The sequence below is a fragment of the Mustelus asterias genome, chromosome 19 (assembly GCF_964213995.1).
Source record: "Mustelus asterias chromosome 19, sMusAst1.hap1.1, whole genome shotgun sequence".
NCBI classification, from domain to species: domain Eukaryota; kingdom Metazoa; phylum Chordata; class Chondrichthyes; order Carcharhiniformes; family Triakidae; genus Mustelus; species Mustelus asterias.
Window position 1 is genome coordinate 6,894,442 of NC_135819.1, and position 23,487 is coordinate 6,917,928.

The 23,487-nt window shown below is 46.5% G+C and overlaps 1 protein-coding gene across 1 annotated transcript in view; it reads left to right on the top strand.

Moving 5' to 3' along the window:
• Positions 1–23,111, top strand: part of pde4a (phosphodiesterase 4A, cAMP-specific) — a 355,838-nt gene extending 332,727 nt beyond the window's left edge. The window contains exons 9-15 of the mRNA XM_078234948.1: positions 1,413–1,511; positions 3,400–3,564; positions 3,856–3,955; positions 14,218–14,372; positions 15,450–15,572; positions 19,683–19,865; positions 22,124–23,111. Of these exons, the coding sequence (XP_078091074.1) occupies positions 1,413–1,511; positions 3,400–3,564; positions 3,856–3,955; positions 14,218–14,372; positions 15,450–15,572; positions 19,683–19,865; positions 22,124–22,510 (1,212 nt within the window). The 3' untranslated portion in view covers positions 22,511–23,111. The remainder of the gene's footprint in view (positions 1–1,412; positions 1,512–3,399; positions 3,565–3,855; positions 3,956–14,217; positions 14,373–15,449; positions 15,573–19,682; positions 19,866–22,123) is intronic.
• The last annotated feature ends 376 nt before the right edge of the window (positions 23,112–23,487 follow it).

Sequence of the window (23,487 nt, forward strand, 5' to 3'; positions counted from 1 at the left end):
GGAGAGGGGAACTGTACCCCAGAGAGAGTCAGGAGAGGGGAACTGTACCCCAGGGAGAGTCAGGAGAGGGGAACTGTACCCCAGGGAGAGTCAGGAGAGGGGAACTGTACCCCAGGGAGAGTCAGGAGAGGGGAACTGTACCCCAGAGAGAATCAGGAGAGGGGAACTGTACCCCAGGGAGAGTCAGGAGAGGGGAACTGTACCCCAGGGAGAGTCAGGAGAGGGGAACTGTACCCCAGAGAGAATCAGGAGAGGGGAACTGTACCCCAGGGAGAGTCAGGAGAGGGGAACTGTACCCCAGGGAGAGTCAGGAGAGGGGAACTGTACCCCAGGGAGAGTCAGCACGTTCGGGAGCAATGGAGGAAAAATGGTTAAGAACATCCTCGAGTGACCTGAAAGAATCGAGCAATAATATTCCAATTTTCCAGCCGTTTCATTTTTTTATTTACTGTTTGATGGGATGTGGGTGTCGCTGGCTGGACCAACATTTATTGTCCATCACTAATTGCCCCTGAGAAGGTGGTGGTGAGCTGCCTTCTTGATCCGCTGCAGGCGCTGTGGTGTCGGGATGCCTCCGCAGTGCTATTAGGGGGGAGTTCCAGGATTGTGACCCAACAACAGACAACAGTGATATTTTTTCAAGTGATGGTGGTGGGTGATCTGGAGGGGGAGCTTCCCATGTATTTGCTGCTCTTGTTCTTCCAAGGTTCAGAGGTCACGGATTTGGATAACGCTGTTGAAGGAGCCTTGGTGAGTTTCTGCAGTGCACCTTGTACATGGTACACATGGTGCCACTGTGGGAGGGAGTCAATGTTTAAGGTAATGGAGGGGTGCCAGTCAGGTGGGGCTGCTTTGTCCTGGATGGTGTCAAGCTTCTTGAGTGTTGTTGGAGTTGCACCCATCCAGGCAAGTGGAGAATATTCCATCACATTCCTGATTTGTGCCTTATAGATGGTGGATAGGCTTTGGGGAGTCAGGAGAGGAATTACTGCAGCATTCCCAACTTCAGACCTGCTCTTGCAGCCACAGTATTTGTATGGCTGGTCCAGTTCAGTTTCTGTAATCCCCAGGATGTGGATAGTGGGGGATTCAGCGATGGTAATGCCATTGAATGTCAAGGAGATCTAGTTAGATTCTCTCTTGTTGGAGAGGCTGATTGCCTGACACCTTTGTGGAAGTTACTTGTCAGCTCTAACCTGGATATTGTCCTGGTCTTGCTGCAAATGAACATGGACGGCTTCAGTATCTGAGAAGTAGTGAATGGTGCTAATCATTGTGCAATCACAGTGAACATCCCCACTTTGGACTTTATGGTGGGAGGAGAGTGATTGATAAGGCCGCTGAGAATGTTCAGGCTGTGTTTAGTGTGTCACATTCATCCTGTGTTTAGAGTGTTGATCTGTTTCTTCTAGGAATTGGATGATTTGAATATCTGGGGCCTTAACATTTTCCGGGTTTCGGAGTTCTCTAACAACAGGCCGCTCAGCTGCATCATGTATGCTATCTTCCAGGTAGGAACGCAACATGTATGTACGCAACATCATGTATACTATCTTCCAGGTAGGAACGCAACTCGCCTAACTGGTAGTTCAAGGATCAGGGTTATTCTGGGTAACTGTACAGAGGTCACTCTTTAGTTGGTGTAATGGTCTCTCACTGTGCTACTGTTAGTGCAGTCACTAAGTGATCAACAAACCTAAATAACCAAATTAACCAGCTGACCTCAACGAAAAACCGAATGGACAAGATTTCACTTTCAAACCAAAATCAACATTATTACATGAATTAGCAAGCAAATCACAGTTAAAAATTACAAATTACACATTGACTTATAGTTAAGAAAGCCCACCACCTCTCCTTTCTCAGAAGACTAAGGAAATTTGGCATGTCGACTACGACTCTCACCAACTTTTACAGATGCACCATAGAAAGCATCCTTTCCAGATTTATCACAACTTGGTATGGTTCCTGCTCTGCCCAAGACAGCAAGGAACTACAAAGGAACATGAACGAAGCCCAGTCCATCACTCAAACCAACCTCCCACCCATTGACTCCGTCTACACTTCCCACTGCCTCAGAAAAGCAGCCGGCGTAATCACGAACCCCATGCACCCCGGACATTCTCTCTTCCACCTTCTTCCATCGGGAAAAAGATACAAAAGTCTGAAAACATATCCCAACAGACTCAAGAACAGCTTCTCTGCTGTCATCAGGCTTTTGAATGGTCCTATCATATATTAAGCTTATCTTTCTCTTCACCCTATCTGTAACTGCAACACTGTACTCTGCATCCTATCTTTCTCTTCCCCCTATTCACCCTATGTGCGAACAAAGAACAACAACAAAGAACAATACAGCACAGGAACAGGCACTTCGGCCCTCCAAGCCCGCGCCGCTCCCTGGTCCAAACTAGACCATTCTTTTGTATACGGTATGCTTTGTCTGTACAGCGCGCAAGAAACAATACTTTTCACTGTATCCCAATACCTGTGACAATAATAAATCGAATCAAATCAAATTAACTATCAGATACAAAAAAGGTAGATCCCAGAGATTTACAGGATCATCCACCCTCTATGTATGGCACCATTTTTAACCACAAAAGTCCTTCACAACTCTTCTTCAGATAGATCTCCAGGTCCTGTTCTTCAAAGAATTAGTCTTTGATTCCCATTTAACAGCAGCTCCAATCAAGTTGCATTTGGCTCACTGTGTCTCATGGTGTTCAGTCACTCACCCAATGTGAGAGTGCACCCTGTGTGTATGTATGTGTTAGGGTGTGGAGTGAGTTGGCCTTTTGGCTAAGATCAAGCATCAGATCAAGTCCTCAATGGAGCGCACTGCCCCATCTTGTCATTTTGGATTGTATTTATCTCTCTTGTGGGGACAGCACGGTGGCACAGTGGTTAGCACTGCTGTCTCGCAGCGCCAGGGACCCAGATTCAATGCCCGGCTTGGGTCACTGTCTGTGTGGAGTTCGCACGTTCTCCCTGTGTGTGCGTGCGTTTCGTCCAGATGCTCCGGTTTCCTTCCACACTCCAAAGATGTGTGGGTTAGGTGGATTGGCCATGCAAAATTGCCCCTTAGTGTCAGGGGGACTAGCTAGGGTAAATACATGGGGTCATGGGGATAGGGCCTGGGTGAGACTGTACAGAGTCACTGTTTATTCAGGGTAAGGATCATTCAGTGTATAACTGTACAGAGTCACTGATTATTCAGCAGGGTAAGGATCATTCACTGTGTAACTGTACAGAGTCACTGTTTATTCAGGGTAAGGATCACTCACTGTAACTGTATAGAGACACTGTTTATTCAGCAGGGTAAAGATCACTCACTGTAACTGTACAGAGTCACTGTTTATCCAGCAGGGTAAGGATCGCTCTCTGTGTTTATTTCAGGAGAGGGATTTGATGAAGACGTTCCAGATTCCAGTTGACACTTTCCTCACGTACATGATGACACTGGAAGACCATTACCATGCCGATGTTGCCTACCACAACAGCTTGCATGCAGCTGATGTCACCCAGTCTACACACGTACTGCTGTCTACCCCGGCCCTTGATGTGAGTACATTTCACGTTTGCTCAGTGTACCTCCTCCACACTGTGGGAGTGACAGACACCCACTAATTCCAGGACAAATGTAACTCCTGCTCCGTCTGCAGCCTCTGCGCCTGGCCTCCAGGACAGATTCTCACTCCGATTGCTCTGATCCTTCCTGGATGACTGTTTGCTGCCCATCGCTCAGCTGGCTCATGTTGACTGAGGGAGGAGTTGTTGTCTATTATGTACAATAGCAGAGTGGTCACCGCTGTACTGGGTGCCTCTGACTGGACCTGTTTCTGTTTATTCCAGGCTGTCTTCACCGATCTGGAGACGCTTGCTGCGCTGTTTGCTGCTGCGATTCATGATGTGGATCACCCAGGAGTTTCCAATCAGTTCCTCATCAACACCAGTGAGTATGAAACCCATCTCTGACACTTACATTCCTCTGCACTCTTGGGATGGGGCCATTTCTGGCAAGGTTGCCATTATTGCCCGTCCTTAGTTTCACCGAGAAGCCTTCTTGATAAAGTGCTTTGTTACAGCTGAACGACTGTCCCAGAGAGCAAATAGGAGTCAACTGTGTGGTTAGGAACTGGATGATGGGGAGATGCCGGCGTTGGACTGGGGTGGGCACAGTAAGAAGTCTCACAACACCAGGTTAAAGTCCAACAGGTTTATTTGGTAGCACGAGCTTTCGGAGCGCTGTTCCTTCATCAGGAAGGAAATAACCTGTTGGACTTTAACCTGGTGTTGTGAGACTTCTTACTGTTAGAAACTGGAGCAGGAATGGATAGGAATACCCAGGATTCCTATCCATTCCTGTACAGTGGTTAGCACTGCTGCCTCTCAGCGTCAGATACCCGGGTTCGATTCCCAGCTTGGGTCATTGTCTGTGTGGAGTTTACGCGTTCTCCCCGTGTCTGCGTGGGTTTCCTCCGGGTGCTCCGGTTTCCTCCCACAGTCTGAAAGACGTGCTGGTTAGGTGGATTGGCCGTGCTAAATTCTCCCTCAGTGTAACCGAACAGGCGCCGGAGTGTGGCGACTAGGGGATTTTCACAGTAACTTCATTGCTGTGTTAATGTAAGCCTACTTGTGACACTAATAAATAAACTTTAAACATTAGTGAATCAAGTTGCATTTTTAAACACAATCCATGGTCACTTTTACAGATCACCAATTAATGATTTCTAGATTTTTTTACCTGAAGCAAGTTTCTCACACTGTTTCAACAGGATTTAAACTCTCAATTTCTGGATTATTGTTCCAGTAACATGACGACTATACCACAGCCTTTATGGAAGTGGAAGCTGACCTGGGAAGACCATAAGATGTCGGAGCAGAAGTAGGCCATTCAGCCCACTAGGTCTGCTCAATGAGATCAGGACTGATTTGATCTGCAAATTCTCAACTCCATGTTCCAATAACCTTGATTCCTTACTGATTAAAAATCTGTCTACCTCAGCCTGTACAGCTCTCTGCGGTAATGAATTCCACAGATTACCTACCCTCAGAAGAAATTCCTCCTCATCTCTGTCTCAAATGGGCAATCACTTACTCTAAGAGTATGCCCCCCTGGTCCTGGACTCTCCCACAACCTCATAGCATCTAATTTCTCAAGGCCCTTCAGAATCCAATATGTCTCAATAAAGTCGTCTCTCATTCTTCTGAACTCCAATGAGTGCAGGCCCAACCTACTTAACCTCTCCTCATGACAAAATCCCTCCATATCCAGATCAATCTAGTGAACCTTCTCTGGGCAGCCTCCAATGCCAATTCCTTAGATTTGGGACTCAAACTGTTCACATTATTCCCAGGTGTGATAAGAACATAAGAACTAGGAGCAGGAGTAGGCCATCTGGCCCCTCGAGCCTGCTCCGCCATTCAATAAGATCATGGCTGATATTTTGTGGACTCAGCTCCACTTACCCACCCGCTCACCATAACCCTTAATTCCTTTAGTTCAAAAATCTATCCATCTTTGTCTTAAAAACATTCAATGAGGTAGCCTCAACTGCTTCACTGGGCAGGGAATTCCACAGATTCACAACCCTTTGTGTGAAGAAGTTCCTCCTTAACTCAGTCCTAAATCTACTTCCCCTTATTTTGAGGCCATGCCCCCTAGTTCTAGTTTCACTCACCAGTGGAAATAACTTCCCTGCTTCTATCTTATCTATTCCCTTCATAATCTTATATGTTTCTATTCTTCTGAATTCCAATGAGTATAGCCCCAGTCTACTCAGTCTCTCCTCATAAACCAACCCTGTCAACTCTGGAATCAACCTAGTGAATCTCCTCTGCACCCCCTCCAGTGCCAGTATATCCTTTCTCAAGTAAGGAGACCAAAACTACACAGTACTCCAGATGTGGCCTCATCAGCACCTTATACAGCTGTAACATAAAGGAAAAGGAACAACTGCAATATATCTTTCCTTAGATTTGGGACTCAAACTGGTCCACATTATTCCCAGGTGTGATCTAACCAGTGTCTTGTGTAGTTTTAATAAGATTTCCCTATTTTTATACTCCATTCACTTGGAAATAAAGTCCAACATTCCACTTGCTAGCTTTTTGTGATTTATGTATAAGGAGCCCCAAATCTCTCTGTGCTGCAGCTTTCTGCAGTCTTTCTCTATTTAAATAACATTCAGCTTCTTTATTCTTCCTACCAAAGTGCAGAACTTCACATTTTCCTACATTATATTCCATCTACCAAGTTTTTGCTCACTCACTTAACCTGTCTATGTCCCTCTGTAGACGCTGTGTCATCCTCACCACTTGCCTGCCCCTCAATTTTTATGCCATCCGCAAACTTGGCAATAGGACATTCACTTCCCATGTCCAAATCATTAATATATATTGTAAATAATTGTGGCCCTAGCACTGATCCCTGTGGATCCACCAGTTATAGGTTGCAATCCTGAAAGTGCTCCTCTTTTCCCGCCTCTCTAGCCTTCTATTAGCTGTGTAATCTTCTATCCATGCTAATATACTACCCCAACACCATGAACTCTTATCTTTAGTCTTTTGTGCAATACCTTTTTGAACACTTTTTGGAAATCTAAGTATATTACATCTACTGGTTCCCCTCTGTTAGGGATGGGTTAACAGACCTTCCAATTAAGTCCTAATTTGATGTCAATTATTCAATAGAAGTCACTGATATATAAGACCATAAGACATAGGAGCAGAATTAGGCCACTCTGCCCATCGAGTCTGTTCCACCATTCAATCCCATCCTATCACCGTAAACCCACACATTTCTCATGGCTGGTCAATCATGGCTGATATTTTTCTCATCCCCATTCTCCTGCCTTTTCCCCATAACCCCTGATCCCCTTATCAATCACGATCCTATCTATCTCTGTCTTAAAGACACACTCAATGACCTGGCCTCCACAGCCTTCTGCGGCAAAGAGTTCCACAGATTCACCACTCTCTGGCTGAAGAAATTCCTCCTCATCTCTGTTTTAAAGGATCGTCCCTTTAGCCTGAGGTTGCGCCCTCTGGTTCTAGTTTTTCCTACTAGCGGAAACATCCTCTCCACGTCCACTCTATCCCGGCCTCGCAGTATCCTATAAGTTTCAATAAGATCTCGTCTCATCCTTCTAAACTCCGAGTACAGACCCAAAGTCCTCTACCGTTCCCCATATGACAAGCTCTTCATTCCAGGGATCATTCTTGTGAACCTCCTCTGAACCCTTTCCAAGCCCAGCACATCCTTCCTTAGGTATGGGGCCCAAAACTGCTCACAATGCTCCAAATGGGCCCTGACCAGAGCCTTATACAGCCTCAGAAGTACATCCCATCTTGTATTCTAGCCCTCTCGACATGAATGCTAACATTGCATTTGCCTTTCTAACTGCCGACTGAACCTGCATGTTAACCTTAAGAGAATCTTGAACAAGGACTCCCCAAGCCCCTTTGTGTTTCTGATTTCCTGAGCATTTTCCCATTTAGAAAATAGTCTATGCCTCCATTCCTCCTTCCAAAGTGCATAACCTCACACTTTTCCACATTGTATTCCATCTGCCACTTCTTTGCCCACTCTCCTAACCTGTCCAAATCCTTCTGTAGCCCCCCTGCTTCCTCAATACTACCTGTCCCTCTACATATCCTTGTATCATCTGCAAACTTAGCAACAGTGCCTTCAGTTCCTTCCTCCAAATCGTTAATGTATCTTGTGAAAAGTTGTGGTCCCAGCACTGACCCCTGAGGCACACCACTAGTCACCGGCTGCCATCCTTAAAAAGACCCCTTTATCCCCACTCTCTGCCTTCTGCCAGTCAGCCAATCCTCTATCCATGCCAGGATCTTACCCGAGAATCCTATGTGGAGTTGGATCAAAGAAATAAAGATAGTTTATGAAGAAGCGGAATTCATTCCTCCTCCCCTGAACTGCAACAGGGGAGCACAAACACCTTTATCCATCCTGCTTGTTACCACCTCAAAGAATTCGAATGGATTTGTCAGGCAGGATTTTTCCTTCGCGAAGCCTTGCTGAGTCTGCTTGATTGTATTATGTATTTCTAAATGCTCTTCTACCATCCTTTATAATCGACTAATATTTTCCCAATGACAAATGTCAAGCTAACTGGTCCTCAGTTACCTGTGTTTTGTCTCCCTTCCTTTTTGAATAAGGGCGTTACATTGGCAATTTTCCAATTCTCCCAAGACTTTTCCAGAATTTAAGGATTCTTGGAAGATTACAAACAGTGCATCCACTGTCTGTAGCTCTAATATCCTTGGATCCAACCCATCAGGTCCAGGCGACTAATCTAAATAAAATCAAAGTATGGCAGACACTGGAAACCTGAAATAAAAACAGAAAATGCTGGATAAACTCAGCAGGTCTGGCAGCATCTGTGGAGTTAACATTTCAGATCTAAATGACCCTTCTACTGAACTGACGCAGGGTAGAAATGTAGAGAATTATATTGTGGGAAAGGGGGCAAAGGAGGTGGGGCAGAATAAAAGACCAGGGATAGGTTGGGGAAGAGGTGATATGGACACAAGACGAAGGGGAGTGTTAATGAAGAGATGAAGAGTGCTAATAGCGGCAAAAGGTGGGATAGCAGAACGTGTTAACGGGAGCAACTGAACAGCCTGAGAAAGGCAACCAAGTGGGGCCCGGGGGGGGGGGGGGGGGGGGGGTTGGGGGGGAGGAAGCTGAAAAACAACTAACAACAAGCTACAAAAGTGGGGGGGGGGGGGGGGGGGGTGGATTTAAGGTGGAGGAGGAACCTTGCTGTCTAAAGTTGTTGAACTCTGGGAGATTTACCTGAGCCCCATTGGTTTCCCCAGTACCTTTTCTCGAGTGATAGTTACTGTATTTATTTCCTCCCCCCTTTTGTCCCTTGATTAATTCTGGAATGCCATTTGTGTATTCCACTGTGAAGACTGATACAAAGCATTTATTTAACTCCTGTCTCTTTCTGGTTCCCCATTATTATTTCTAATTCTCTAAGGGACCTATGTTGGCTTTGACCTCTCTCTTTTTATATATGTGAAGAAACTCTTACTGTCTTTTTATATTTCTGGTTAGTTTATCCTCGTAGTTTATCTTCTCCCACTCCATTATTTTTGGTCATCTTTTGTTTGTTTTTCAAGTGTTCCCAATCCTCTGGCTTGCCATTAATCTTTGACACATTGTATGTTTTTCCTTTCAGTTCAATACTATCCTGAATTTCCTTGGTTAACCACGCTTGATTAATCCCTTTCCTAGAACCCTTCTTCCTCACTGGGATATATCTTTGCTGTGAGTCATGAACAATTTTATAAATGTTTACCATTGTTGATCACCCGTCTTTTCTGCTAAACTCCTTTCCCAGTCCACGCCTGCCAACACTGTCCTGGTTCTGTGTATTTACCCTTATTTAAAATAGCACAGTTGTTTCTGACTCAAGTTTCTCACTCTCAAACTGGAATTTAATTTCTGCCATGTTATGGTCACTGTCAGGGGGCCTTTAGACTATTCCACCATTGCTGTCTTCCCCTTGTTATTTTTTCCCTCCACCCATATGGATTCTACATTTTCCATCTGAGATCATTACTCTCTATCATACTTATTCCACCTTGCATTAACAAAGCTGTCCCACCATCCTTTCCTTCCTGCCTGTCCTTACGAAAAGTCACATACCCCTGAATACTTGGTTCCCAGCTCTGATCTCAACAAAGAACAAAGAACAATACAGCACAGGAACAGGCCTTTCGGCCCTCCAAGCCCACGCCGCTCCCTGGTCCAAACTAGACCATTCTTTTGTATCCCTCCATTCCCACTCCGTTCATGTGGCTATCTAGATAAGTCTTAAACGTTCCCAGTGTGTCCGCCTCCACCACCTTGCCCGGCAGCGCATTCCAGGCCCCCACCACCCTCTGCATAAAATACGTCCTTCTGATATCCGTGTTAAACCTCCCCCCCCTCACCTTGAACCTATGACCCCTCGTGAACGTCACCACCGACCTGGGAAAAAGCTTCCCAGCGTTCACCCTATCTATGCCTTTCATAATTTTATACACCTCTATTAGGTCACCCCCTCATCCTCCGTCTTTCCAGTGAGAACAACCCCAGTTTACCCAATCTCTCCTCATAACTAAGCCCTTCCATACCAGGCAACATCCTGGTAAATCTCCTCTGTACTCTCTCTAAAGCCTCCACGTCCTTCCGGTAGTGTGGCAACCAGAACTGGGCGCAGTATTCCAAATGCGGCTGAACCAACGTTCTATACAACCGCAACATCAGACCCCAACTTTTATACTCTATGCCCCGTCCTATAAAGGCAAGCATGCCATATGCCTTCTTCACCACCTTCTCCACCTGTGACGTCACCTTCAAGGATCTGTGGACTTGCACACCCAGGTCCCTCTGCGTATCTACACCCTTTATGGTTCTGCCATTTATCGTATAGCTCCCCCCTATGTTAGTTCTACCAAAATGCATCACCTTGTAACCACGTCTGTGTAATGGCAATAAGATCATACCATTAACCTCCATTTGCAATGTTAATCCATTCATCTTGTGCTGAATATTATTTGCAAAGAGCCATTAATTTTCTTATTTTACCATTTTTCTCCCTTTGACCCTATTTGCTGCTATTTTTTATGTTTGTACCTTATGTCTCTTCCTGTCACACTCTGGGTATCATTACCTAAATAGCTGCCTTGCAATGCTGTCAAAGCTTAGGTATCACCTCTCCAGATCCATGCCCCGCTTTATTTAGTTTAAAGCCCTCTCTACTTCCCACGTTATGCAGTTTGCAAGGACATTGGTCCCAGTGTGGTTCAGATGTGGGCCGTCCCAACAATACAGCCCCCACTTTCTCCAGGACTGGTGCCAGTGCCCCACTAACCGAAACCCACTTCTCCCACACCAGTCTTTCAGCCACTATTCAACTCTCTAATTTTATGTACTCTATGCCAATTTGCACATGGTTCAGGTAATAATCCCGAGATCAGAACCTTGGACGCTCTGTTGTTTAATTTAGTGCCTAGCTCCTCAAACTCTCTATTCCTTATTTTACCCATGTTTTTGGTACCTACATGAACCATGACAACAGGATTCTTCCCCTCCCATTGCAAGTTCATCTCCAACCTGGGGCAGATGCCCCGAACCCTGGCACTGGGCAGGCAATACAATTGTCTGGGAATCTCGGTCTTTGTTGCAGAGAACACTGTCAATCCTCCTCACTGTACTGTCCCCTACCACTATATGCTCCCCCCACTTGAATGACTTCCTGTACCACGGTGCCATGGCCAGTCAGCTTATCCCCCCACTCTTACCCAAACACGCTGAGAGATCCTCAAACCTGTTGGATGACTGCAGAGTCTGACACTCCTGCCCTGAGTGCCAGTACCTGCCTCGGCTGCATTCACACCCCCTGTTCCTGACCAATTTCCAAACCAGAAGACCCTGTGCCAAGGGGTGTGACCACCTCCTGAAACAAAGTGCCCAAGTAACACTCTCCCTCCCTGATGAGTAGCAATGTCTGCAGCTCAGCCTCCAGCTCAGTGACTCTGAGCTGGAGGGCCGAAGGGCCTGTTTCCTGTGCTGTACTGTTCTTTGTTCTTTGAAGCTCCTCAAGTCGCAAACACTTACTGCAGATGCGTCTTCCCCGGGTCACAATGTTATCCAGGAGCTCCCCACATACTGCAGCCTCGACACATCACCTGTCCTGCCATCCTTCATGTGGTTTACATAATTATTTAATTAAATTAGTTAAGTTTTAATCATGCTTTTATATATTTTAATAAATAATCACCAAGTTATGGACTTTTCTAAACCCAAGGGTACACTCTGTTTACTTTTCTTACAGTAATTCTATTATATTTTGGACTTTTGTATCACCGTACTATATTAAACTCTAACTTTTCCTGAGTCCCGCCACAAACTTTTCACACAGCCCCTTAAATTGAGGGCACTTATCAGCCAATCAGTTTACCAGTTTCTTGTGATCTCAGGGTTGTCTTTTGCTTACCAAATTCTCCTCTGCTCCAGCGGCAGGGCGAGACCGCTTTCTGAAGGCTGAAAGTTCAACAGTAAAAAACAAAAGAGCCCCTCTTTCCCCTCTGCACCGAGTCCCCACTTCACCCCAGATTGCCAAATGTACTCAGACTGTGTCTCACTCAGGTTCTGCCATTTATCGTATAGCACCCCCCCCTTCTACCAAAATGCATCACTTTGCATTTATCTGGATTGAACTCCATCTGCCATTTCTTTGCCCAAATTTCCAGCCTATCTATATCCTTCTGTAGCCTCTGACAATGCTCCTCACTATCTGCAAGTCCTGCCAATTTCGTGTCGTCCGCAAACTGATTTACTGATCATCCCAGTTACACCTTCTTCCAGATCGTTTATATAAATCACAAACAGCAGAGGTCCCAATACAGAGCCCTGCAGAACACCACTAGTCACAGGCCTCCAGCTGGATCACTGTGTAACTGTACAGAGTCACTGTTTATTCAGCAGGGTAAGGATCACTCACTGTGTAACTGTACAGAGTCACTGTTTATTCAGCAGGGTAAGGATCACTCACTGTGTAACTGTACAGAGTCACTGTTTATTCAGCAGAGTAAGAATCACTCACTGTGGAACTGTACAGAGTCACTGTTTATTCAGCAGGGTAAGGATCACTCGCTGTGTAACTGTACAGAGTCACTGTTTATTCAGCAGAGTAAGAATCACTCACTGTGTAACTGTACAGAGTCACTGTTTATTCAGCAGGGTAAGGATCACTCGCTGTGTAACTGTACAGAGTCACTGTTTATTCAGCAGGGTAAGGATCACTCACTGTGGAACTGTACAGAGTCACTGTTTATTCAGCAGGGTAAGGATCACTCACTGTGTAACTGTACAGAGTCACTGTTTATTCAGCAGAGTAAGAATCACTCACTGTGTAACTGTACAGAGTCACTGTTTATTCAGCAGGGTAAGGATCACTCGCTGTGTAACTGTACAGAGTCACTGTTTATTCAGCAGGGTAAGGATCACTCACTGTGGAACTGTACAGAGTCACTGTTTATTCAGCAGGGTAAGGATCACTCACTGTGTAACTGTACAGAGTCACTGTTTATTCAGCAGGGTAAGGATCACTCACTGTGTAACTGTATAGAGTCACTGTTTATTCAGGGTAAGGATCACTCACTGTGTAACTGTACAGAGTCACTGTTTATTCAGGGTAAGGATCACTCTGTGTAACTGTACAGAGTCACTGTTTATTCAGCAGGGTAAGGATCACTCACTGTGTAACTGTACAGAGTCACTGTTTATTCAGCAGGGTAAGGATCACTCTGTGTAACTGTACAGAGTCACTGTTTATTCAGGGTAAGGATCACTCTGTGTAACTGTACAGAGTCACTGTTTATTCAGCAGGGTAAGGATCACTCACTGTGTAACTGTACAGAGTCACTGTTTATTCAGCAGGGTAAGGATCACTCTGTGTAACTGTACAGAGTCACTGTTTATTCAGCAGGGTATGGATCACTCACTGTGTAACTGTACAGAGTCACTGTTTATTCAGCAGGGTAAGGATCACTCGCTGTGTAACTGTACAGAGTCACTGTTTATTCAGCAGGGTAAGGATCACTCACTGTGGAACTGTACAGAGTCACTGTTTATTCAGCAGGGTAAGGATCACTCACTGTGTAACTGTACAGAGTCACTGTTTATTCAGCAGGGTAAGGATCACTCACTGTGTAACTGTATAGAGTCACTGTTTATTCAGGGTAAGGATCACTCACTGTGTAACTGTACAGAGTCACTGTTTATTCAGGGTAAGGATCACTCTGTGTAACTGTACAGAGTCACTGTTTATTCAGCAGGGTAAGGATCACTCACTGTGTAACTGTACAGAGTCACTGTTTATTCAGCAGGGTAAGGATCACTCTGTGTAACTGTACAGAGTCACTGTTTATTCAGGGTAAGGATCACTCTGTGTAACTGTACAGAGTCACTGTTTATTCAGCAGGGTAAGGATCACTCACTGTGTAACTGTACAGAGTCACTGTTTATTCAGCAGGGTAAGGATCACTCTGTGTAACTGTACAGAGTCACTGTTTATTCAGGTAAGGGGTGGGCATTGGCCCTCTGTAGTTGGTATGTTTTAGAATCTCTCCCTCAGTTGATTAGCAGGGATGTTGGTTCTTGTCCAATACTGACATTGTGTTCCTGTCTCTCAGACTCTGAGCTGGCACTCATGTATAACGATGAGTCAGTCCTGGAGAATCATCACCTCGCTGTGGGCTTCAAACTCCTTCAGGAGGAAAACTGTGACATCTTCCAGAATCTCCCCAAACGGCAGCGGCAGAGCCTGCGCAAAATGGTCATCGATATGGTGAGTAATCCTCCGCCCTCCACATGGTGACTAATTCTCTGCCCTCTATTCTCCTGTTTTGGCCAAGTGAGTAGCACAGTCAGATGAGTCCCATCGCAGAGACTTGAGCCCGGAATGCAGGTCAATGCCCCGAATGCTGTATTATATTACTCAGTTAATGGTAGGGCGTTGGGGAGAGTTACAGAACAAAGAGATCTAGGGGTACAGGTTCATAGCTCCTTGAAAGTGGAGTCACAGGTGGACAGGGTGGTGAAGAAGGCATTCGGCATGCTTGGTTTCATCAGTTGTTGAAGTACAAGACATTGGTAAGGCCACACTTGGAATACTGTGTACAGTTCTGGTCACCCTATTATAAAAAAAGTATTATTAAACTAGAAAGAGTGCAGAAGAGATTTACTAGGATGCTACCGGGACTTGATGGTTTGAGTTATAAGGAGAGGCTGGATAGACTGGGACTTTTTTCTCTGGAGTGGAGGTGGCTTAGGGGTGATCTTATAGAGGTCTATAAAATAATGAGAGGCATCGATCAGCTAGATAGTCAATATCTTTTCCTAAAGATAGGGGAGTCTAAAACTAGAGGGCATAGGTTTAAGGTGAGAGGGGAGAGATACAAAAGTGTCCAGAGGGGCAATTTTTTCACACAGAGGGTGGTGAGTGTCTGGAACAAGCTGCCAGAGGTAGTAGTAGAGGCGGGTACAATTTTGTCTTTTAAAAAGCATTTAGATAGTTACATGGGTAAGATGGGTATAGAGGGATATGGGCCAAATGCGGGCAATTGGGATTAGCTTAGGGGTTTAAAAAAAAAGGGCAGCATGGACAAGTTGGGCCGAAGGGCCTGTTTCCATGCTGTAAACCTCTATGACTCTATGAAGGAGTTGCTGCAACATGGCTACAGCTGTCTTTCTGATGAGATATTAAATACCACTAAACCTTGTCTGGCATGTGCTGTTGGTAAGGTCCCACTTTGCACATAAATTCTGCCACATTTCAAATATTCTAAAGTGACTCCATGCCGGAAGTAGTGGATTGGTTGTAAAGTGCAGTGTGGAATGAGTGCTTTGGTTTTCCAATCCACAGGTTCTGGCAACAGACATGTCAAAACACATGAGCCTGCTGGCAGATTTAAAAACTATGGTGGAGACAAAGAAAGTGACCAGCTCCGGAGTTCTGCTGCTTGATAACTACACTGACAGGATCCAGGTAATGAATGTGCCCTGAGTCAAGGGGATGGTCCCATGTCTGGGGGTACAGACAGTACCCTGTGTCTGGGCATACTGATTGAACCGTGTCTGGGTATACTGACTGTTTACTGTGTCTGGGTATACTGACTGTGTACGGTGTCTGGGTATACCGATTGTGTACCATGTCTGGGTACAATGACCGGATACCATGCTTGGGGATACTGATTGTGTACCGTGCCTGGGTACACTGACTGTATACCGTGTCTGGGTACACGGACTGTATACCATGCTTGGGGATACTGACTGTGTACCGTGTGTGGGTATACTGGCTGTACCGTGTCTGGGTACACTGTCTGTATACCGTGTCTGGGTACACTGACTGTGTACCATGCTTGGGGATACTGACTGTGTACCGTGTCTGGGTACACTGACTGTGTACCATGCTTGGGGATACTGACTGTGTACCATGTCTGGGTACACTGGCTGTGTACCATGCTTGGGGATACTGACTGTGTACCGTGTGTGGGTATACTGACTGTGTACAGTGTGTGAGTACACTGACTGTGTACCATGTGTGGGCATACTGACTGTGTGCCATGTGTGGGTATACTGACTGTGTACCATGTGTGGGTATACTGACTGTGTGCCATGTGTGGGTATACTGACTGTGTACCGTGTGTGGGTAAACTGACTGCGTACCATGTGTGGGTATACTGACTGTGTGCCGTGTGTGGGTATACTGACTGTGTACAGTGTGTGAGTATACTGACTGTGTACCATGTGTGGGTATACTGACTGTGTGCCATGTGTGGGTACACTGACTGTGCCGTGTGTGGGTATACTGACTGTGTACTGTGTGTGGGTATACTGGCAGTGTGCCGTGTGTGGGTATACTGGCTGTGTACCATGTGTGGGTATACTGACTGTGTGCCGTGTGTGGGCATACTGGCTGTGTACCGTGTGTGGGTATACTGACTGTGTACCGTGTGTGGGTATACTGACTGTGTGCCGTGTGTGGGTATACTGACTGTGTACCGTGTGTGGGTATACTGACTGTGTGCCGTGTGTGGGTATACTGACTGTGTACCGTGTGTGGGTATGCTGACTGTGTACCGTGTGTGGGTATGCTGACTGTGTACCGTGTGTGGGTATACTGACTGTGTACCGTGTATGGGTATGCTGACTGTGTACCGTGTGTGGGTATACTGACTGTGTGCCGTGTGTGGGTATACTGACTGTGTACCGTGTGTGGGTATGCTGACTGTGTACCGTGTGTGGGTATACTGACTGTGTGCCATGTGTGAGTACACTGACTGTGTACCGTGTGTCGGTATACTGACTGTGTACCGAGTGTGGGTATACTGACTGTGTACTGTGTGTGGGTATACTGACTGTGTGCGGTGTGTGGGTATACTGACTGTGTGCCGTGTGTGCGTATACTGACTTTGTGCCGTGTGTGGGTATACTGACTGTGTACCGTGTGTGGGTATACTGACTGTGTACCGAGTGTGGGTTCATTGACTGTGTGCTGTGTGTGGGTATACTGACTGTGTACCGTGTGTGAGTATACTGACTGTGTACCGTGTGTGGGTATACTGACTGTGTACCGTGTGTGGGTATACTGACTGTGTACCGTGTGTGGGTATACTGACTGTGTACCGTGTGTGAGTATACTGACTGTGTGCCGTGTGTGGGTATACTGACTGTGTACCGTGTGTGGGTATACTGAATGTGCAGTGTGTGAGTATACTGACTGTGTACCGTGTGTGGGTATACTGACTGTGTACCGTGTGTGGGTCTACTGGCTGTGTACTCTGTGTGGGTATACTGACTGTGTGCCATGTGTGGGTACACTGACTGTGTACCGTGTGTGGGTATACTGACTATGTGCTGTGTGTGGGTATACTGACTGTGTACCGTGTGTGGGTATACTGACTGTGTGCCGTGTCTGGGTATACTGACTGTGTGCGGTGTGTGGGTATACTGACTGTGTGCCGTGTGTGGGTATACTGACTGTGTGCCGTGTGTGGGTATACTGACTGTGTACCATGTGTGGGTATACTGACTGTGTACCTTGTGTGAGTATACTGACTGTGTACTGTGTGTGGGTATACTGGCTGTGTACCGTGTGTGGGTATACTGGCTGTGTACCGTGTGTGGGTCTACTGGCTGTGTACCATGTGTGGGTATACTAGCTGTGTACCGTGTGTAGGTATACTGGCTGTGTACCGTGTGTGGGTATACTGACTGTGTACCGTGTGTGGGTATACTGACTGTGTACCGTGTGTGGGTATACTGACTGTGTACCGTGTGTGGGTATACTGACTGTACCGTGTGTGAGTATACTGACTGTGTGCCGTGTGTGGGTATACTGACTGTGTACCGTGTGTGGGTATACTGAATGTGCAGTGTGTGAGTATACTGACTGTGTACTGTGTGTGGGTATTCTGACTGTGTACCGTGTGTGGGTCTACTGGCTGTGTACCCTGTGTGGGTATACTGACTGTGTGCCATGTGTGGGTACACTGACTGTGTACCGTGTGTGGGTATACTGACTATGTGCTGTGTGTGGGTATACTGACTGTGTGCCGTGTGTGGGTATACTGACTGTGTACCGTGTGTGGGTATACTGACTGTGTACCGAGTGTGGGTTCATTGACTGTGTGCTGTGTGTGGGTATACTGACTGTGTACCGTGTGTGAGTATACTGACTGTGTACCGTGTGTGGGTATACTGACTGTGTACCGTGTGTGGGTATACTGACTGTGTACCGTGTGTGGGTATACTGACTGTGTACCGTGTGTGAGTATACTGACTGTGTGCCGTGTGTGGGTATACTGACTGTGTACCGTGTGTGGGTATACTGAATGTGCAGTGTGTGAGTATACTGACTGTGTACCGTGTGTGGGTATACTGACTGTGTACCGTGTGTGGGTCTACTGGCTGTGTACTCTGTGTGGGTATACTGACTGTGTGCCATGTGTGGGTACACTGACTGTGTACCGTGTGTGGGTATACTGACTATGTGCTGTGTGTGGGTATACTGACTGTGTACCGTGTGTGGGTATACTGACTGTGTGCCGTGTCTGGGTATACTGACTGTGTGCGGTGTGTGGGTATACTGACTGTGTGCCGTGTGTGGGTATACTGACTGTGTGCCGTGTGTGGGTATACTGACTGTGTACCATGTGTGGGTATACTGACTGTGTACCTTGTGTGAGTATACTGACTGTGTACTGTGTGTGGGTATACTGGCTGTGTACCGTGTGTGGGTATACTGGCTGTGTACCGTGTGTGGGTCTACTGGCTGTGTACCATGTGTGGGTATACTAGCTGTGTACCGTGTGTAGGTATACTGACTGTGTACCGTGTGTGGGTATACTGACTGTGTACCGTGTGTGGGTATACTGACTGTGTACCGTGTGTGGGTATACTGACTGTGTACCGTGTGTGGGTATACTGACTGTACCGTGTGTGAGTATACTGACTGTGTGCCGTGTGTGGGTATACTGACTCTGTACCGTGTGTGGGTATACTGAATGTGCAGTGTGTGAGTATACTGACTGTGTACTGTGTGTGGGTATTCTGACTGTGTACCGTGTGTGGGTCTACTGGCTGTGTACCCTGTGTGGGTATACTGACTGTGTGCCATGTGTGGGTACACTGACTGTGTACCGTGTGTGGGTATACTGACTATGTGCTGTGTGTGGGTATACTGACTGTGTGCCGTGTGTGGGTATACTGACTGTGTACCGTGTGTGGGTATACTGGCTGTGTGCCATGTGTGGGTATACGGCTGTGTACCGTGTGTGGGTATACTGACTGGGTACCGTGTGTGAGTATACTGGCTGTGTACCGTGTGTGGGTATACGGCTGTGTACCGTGTGTGGGTATACTGACTGTGTACCGTGTGTGGGTATACAGCTGTGTACCATGTGTGGGTATACTGACTGTGTACCGTGTGTGGGTATACGGCTGTGTACCGTGTTGAACTTTGTGATTTTTATTTCTGAACAATCGGCCAAAGGTGCAGGAATTGTAACTCCTTGATATCCGGAACTGATCTGCCAATGGCTGCTCTAGGATTGAGTACTATGGTTACTGAGTGTTACTGTGTTTGTGTTGCTAGGTGATGAGGAATATGGTTCACTGCGCGGATCTGAGTAATCCTACCAAACCCCTGGAGTTGTACCGACAGTGGACAGATCGCATCCTTGAGGAGTTTTTCCGACAGGGAGACAAGGAACGGGAGCGAGGGATGGAGATTAGTCCGATGTGTGACAAGCACACAGCCTCAGTGGAAAAGACACAGGTACCAGAGATCATGGCTGCAATCACTCAGTTCAGGGCACAGTTAGTCTATCTCTATATACTAGACACTCACCCCAGTTACCCTCAGTACTCCTGAGATAGTCACAGGTTCCTGCTCTCCCTCCCCCTGCACAGGGTCTGAGTATGAACATTGGCTGTGATGCCCCTCACAGTTTAATAGCTGGCTGCCACTCAGTATCAGTCTGGTTGCTTGGGTTTATGCCAGAGAGAGGGGGTGTGGGTGTGGGGGGGCTTATGGATCTGTACAATTACATTTTGATTTGATTTGATTTATTATTGTCACATGTATTAACATACAGTGAAAGTATTGTTTCTTGCGCGCTATACAGACAAAGCATACTGTTCATAGAGAAGGAAAAGTGACTAAACACGTTGACGAAGGAAAAGCAGTAGATGTGGTTTACATGGACTTCAGCAAGGCGTTCGATAAGGTCCCCCATTCAAGACTTCTCGAGAAAGTGAGAGGGCATGGGATCCAAGGGGCTGTTGCCTTGTGGATCCAGAACTGGCTTGCCTGCAGAAGGCAGAGAGTGGTCGTAGATGGGTCTTTTTCTGAATGGAGGTCGGTCACCAGTGGAGTGCTCCAGGGATCTGTTCTGGGACCCTTGCTGTTTGTCATTTTCATAAATGACCTGGATGAGGAAGTGGAGGGATGGGTTAGTAAGTTTGCCGACGACACGAAGATTGGTGGTGTTGTGGATAGTTTGGAGGGATGTCAGAAGCTGCAGCGTGACATAGATAGGATGCAAGACTGGGCGGAGAAGTGGCAGATGGACTTCAACCCAGATAAATGTGTAGTGGTCCATTTTGGCAGGTCAAATGGGATGAAGGAGTATAATATCAAGGGTAAGACTCTTAGCAGTGTAGAGGATCAGAAGGACCTTGGGGTCCGGGTCCATAGGACTCTTAAATCAGCCTCGCAGGTAGAGGAGGTAGTTAAGAAGGCGTATGGTGTGCTGGCCTTCATCAATTGAGGGATTGAGTTTAGGAGTCGGGAGATAATGATGCAGCTTTATAAGCCCCTCGTCAGACCCCACTTAGAGTACTGTGCTCAGTTCTGGTCGCCTCATTACGGAAAGGATGTAGAAATTATTGAAAGGGTGCAGAGAAGATTTACAAGGATGTTGCCTGGATTGGGTGGCATGCCTTATGAGGATAGGTTGAGGGAGCTCGGTCTTTTCTCCTTGGAGAGACGAAGGATGAGAGGTGACCTGATAGAGGTGTACAAGATGTTGAGAGGTATAGATCGGGTGGATTTCCCAGGGCTGAAATGGCTGCTACGAGAGGACACAAGTTTAAGGTGCTGGGGAGTAGGTACAGAGGAGATGTCAGGGGTAAGTTTTTCACTCAGAGGATGGTGGGTGAGTGGAATCGGCTGCTGTCAATGGTGGTGGAGGCAAACTCGATAGGGTCTTTTAAGAGACTTCTGGATGAGTACATGGAACTTAATAGGATTGAGGGTTATAGGTAAGCCTATATATAGACCTAGGTAGGTAGGGACATGACCGGCACAACGTGTGGGCCGAAGGGCCTGTTTGTGCTGTAGTTTTTCTATGTTCTATGAAACAAGAGTGCGGAATGAAATGTTACAGTCATAGCTAGGATGTAGAGAAAGATCAACTTAGTGCAAGGTAGGTCAAAGGTCTGACAGCAGCAGGGAAGAAGCTGTTCTTGAGTCGGTTGGTACGTGACCTCAGACTTTTGTATCTTTTTCCCGACAGAAGAAGGTGGAAGAGAGAATGTCCGGGGTGTGTGGGGTCCTTAAAAATTATGCTGGCTGCTTTGCCGAGGCAGCGGGAAGTGTAGACAGAGTTAATGGAGGGGAGGCTGGTTTGCGTGATGGACTGGGCTACATTCACGACCTTTTGTAGTTTCTTGCAGTCTTGGACAGAGCAGGAGCCGTACCAAGCTGTGATACAACCAGAAAGAATGCTTTCTATGGTGCATCTGTAAAAGTTGGTGAGAGTCGTAGCTGACATGCCAAATTTCCTTAGTCTTCTGAGAAAGTAGAGAAAGACAGAAGGAAGGAGTAATTTCACCTCTGACCCTATTCAGCACAACACTGATCTGGGCTTCGAGAGGAACACTAAGTGAGACAGACAACAGATCCCACAGGGATCTCATACCCAAATACTCTGTGTCTATGGCAAGGGAAGTATAGTGAGGGGAAAGGGGGAACGGTAGGGGAGAGGGAATGAAAAATGGTTTATTGTTTCTGATGTTTTTGTGCTTTTGCAGGTGGGATTCATTGATTACATCGTGCACCCTCTGTGGGAGACATGGGGTGACCTAGTGCACCCTGACGCCCAGGATATCCTGGACACTCTGGAGGACAACAGATACTGGTATCAGAGTATGATTCCTCAGAGCCCCTCCCCACCACTGGATGATCCGAACCAGGGTGAGGAAGTGTGCATCGATAAGTTTCAATTCGAACTAACACTGGAGGAGGAAGAAGATTCGGACCGGTCAGACAAGGAGAGAAACAGCACGGGAGAGGACGAGGCAAGCTACCACAGCTCAGAGGAGACTGTACTCTGCACAGCCGAGGTACAGGAAGAGAAGGATAGCGAGGAGGGACAGTTAGACGCCACAGCCAAGGACATACCTTCTGTAGAATCATAAAAGAACAGCCCTTGTGTAGAAAGGACAAAACAAAAGAAATTTGTCTTTTTTTGGAGACATGAGAATCAACTGTGGATTGGAATCCAGGTCTGTGGGTGGATTCCACCGTCAGAGCGCCCTAACACTCAGGAAACTCGGGACAGAAAGGGACAGGAGATCAAAGCCATTCTTTGTTTGGTTTGGACCTTTAATGGGTAATGGGGTGAGAGGAAGTCACTTTGAAATAGTGTGTTCCTCACTCACACCCCAGCCTAACAGGACTGAAGGAGAAGGGAACAACCTGGGAGAACGACAGACTTTCTACAGGGATTGAGTGAACCCACCTAAGCTCCCTGTCCTCCGCATTGTTTCCACAGCAAGGAATCCGTTTCTCTGAGTGTGACAGAGTCTGGGAACTGTGTGCCTTTTCTAGAATTATCTACAAGCTTTGTCTTTGTAGTTAAGTCAAGCAATGATTTGATTTATTTTTAATGTTATATTTTACGTACTGTTTCTTATAATTTATTCTGCAAGGTTCTAGAAAGAGCCAGATCAATGGGACAGAAGCCGGTGGATTTGAAGTTAAACCGGTTACAAACACTAAACTTTGCTCTTCAATTTGTGAAGTCTTCCGCCAACCTTCTTTTGCACAATATGGCAATATCTTTGGGACTTTTTTAAAAATAATTTATGTTGTAGAGATTCTGGGATGTGCACAATTAGCTGTGCTGCTGAGGATGGGAATGTTTCCTCTGTTTAAGGTTTACCATTCCCATGTGCCAGGAGGGCACTGCACATTCATGTCTGTGAGTGGCTTTGAATGGAACGGGGTAAGATTTAGTCCCAGGTAGCAGCTAGCACCACATCAGGACAGTCTCCTGCCCTCTTTGCGAACCTCCTCCTTTGGAGGCACTGAATTGCACTGAGGTCAACTTTGCTGCATCTCCTGTATCTGCCGGCCATTCTTCTGAATTCTGGATGGGAATTTGACCATTCAG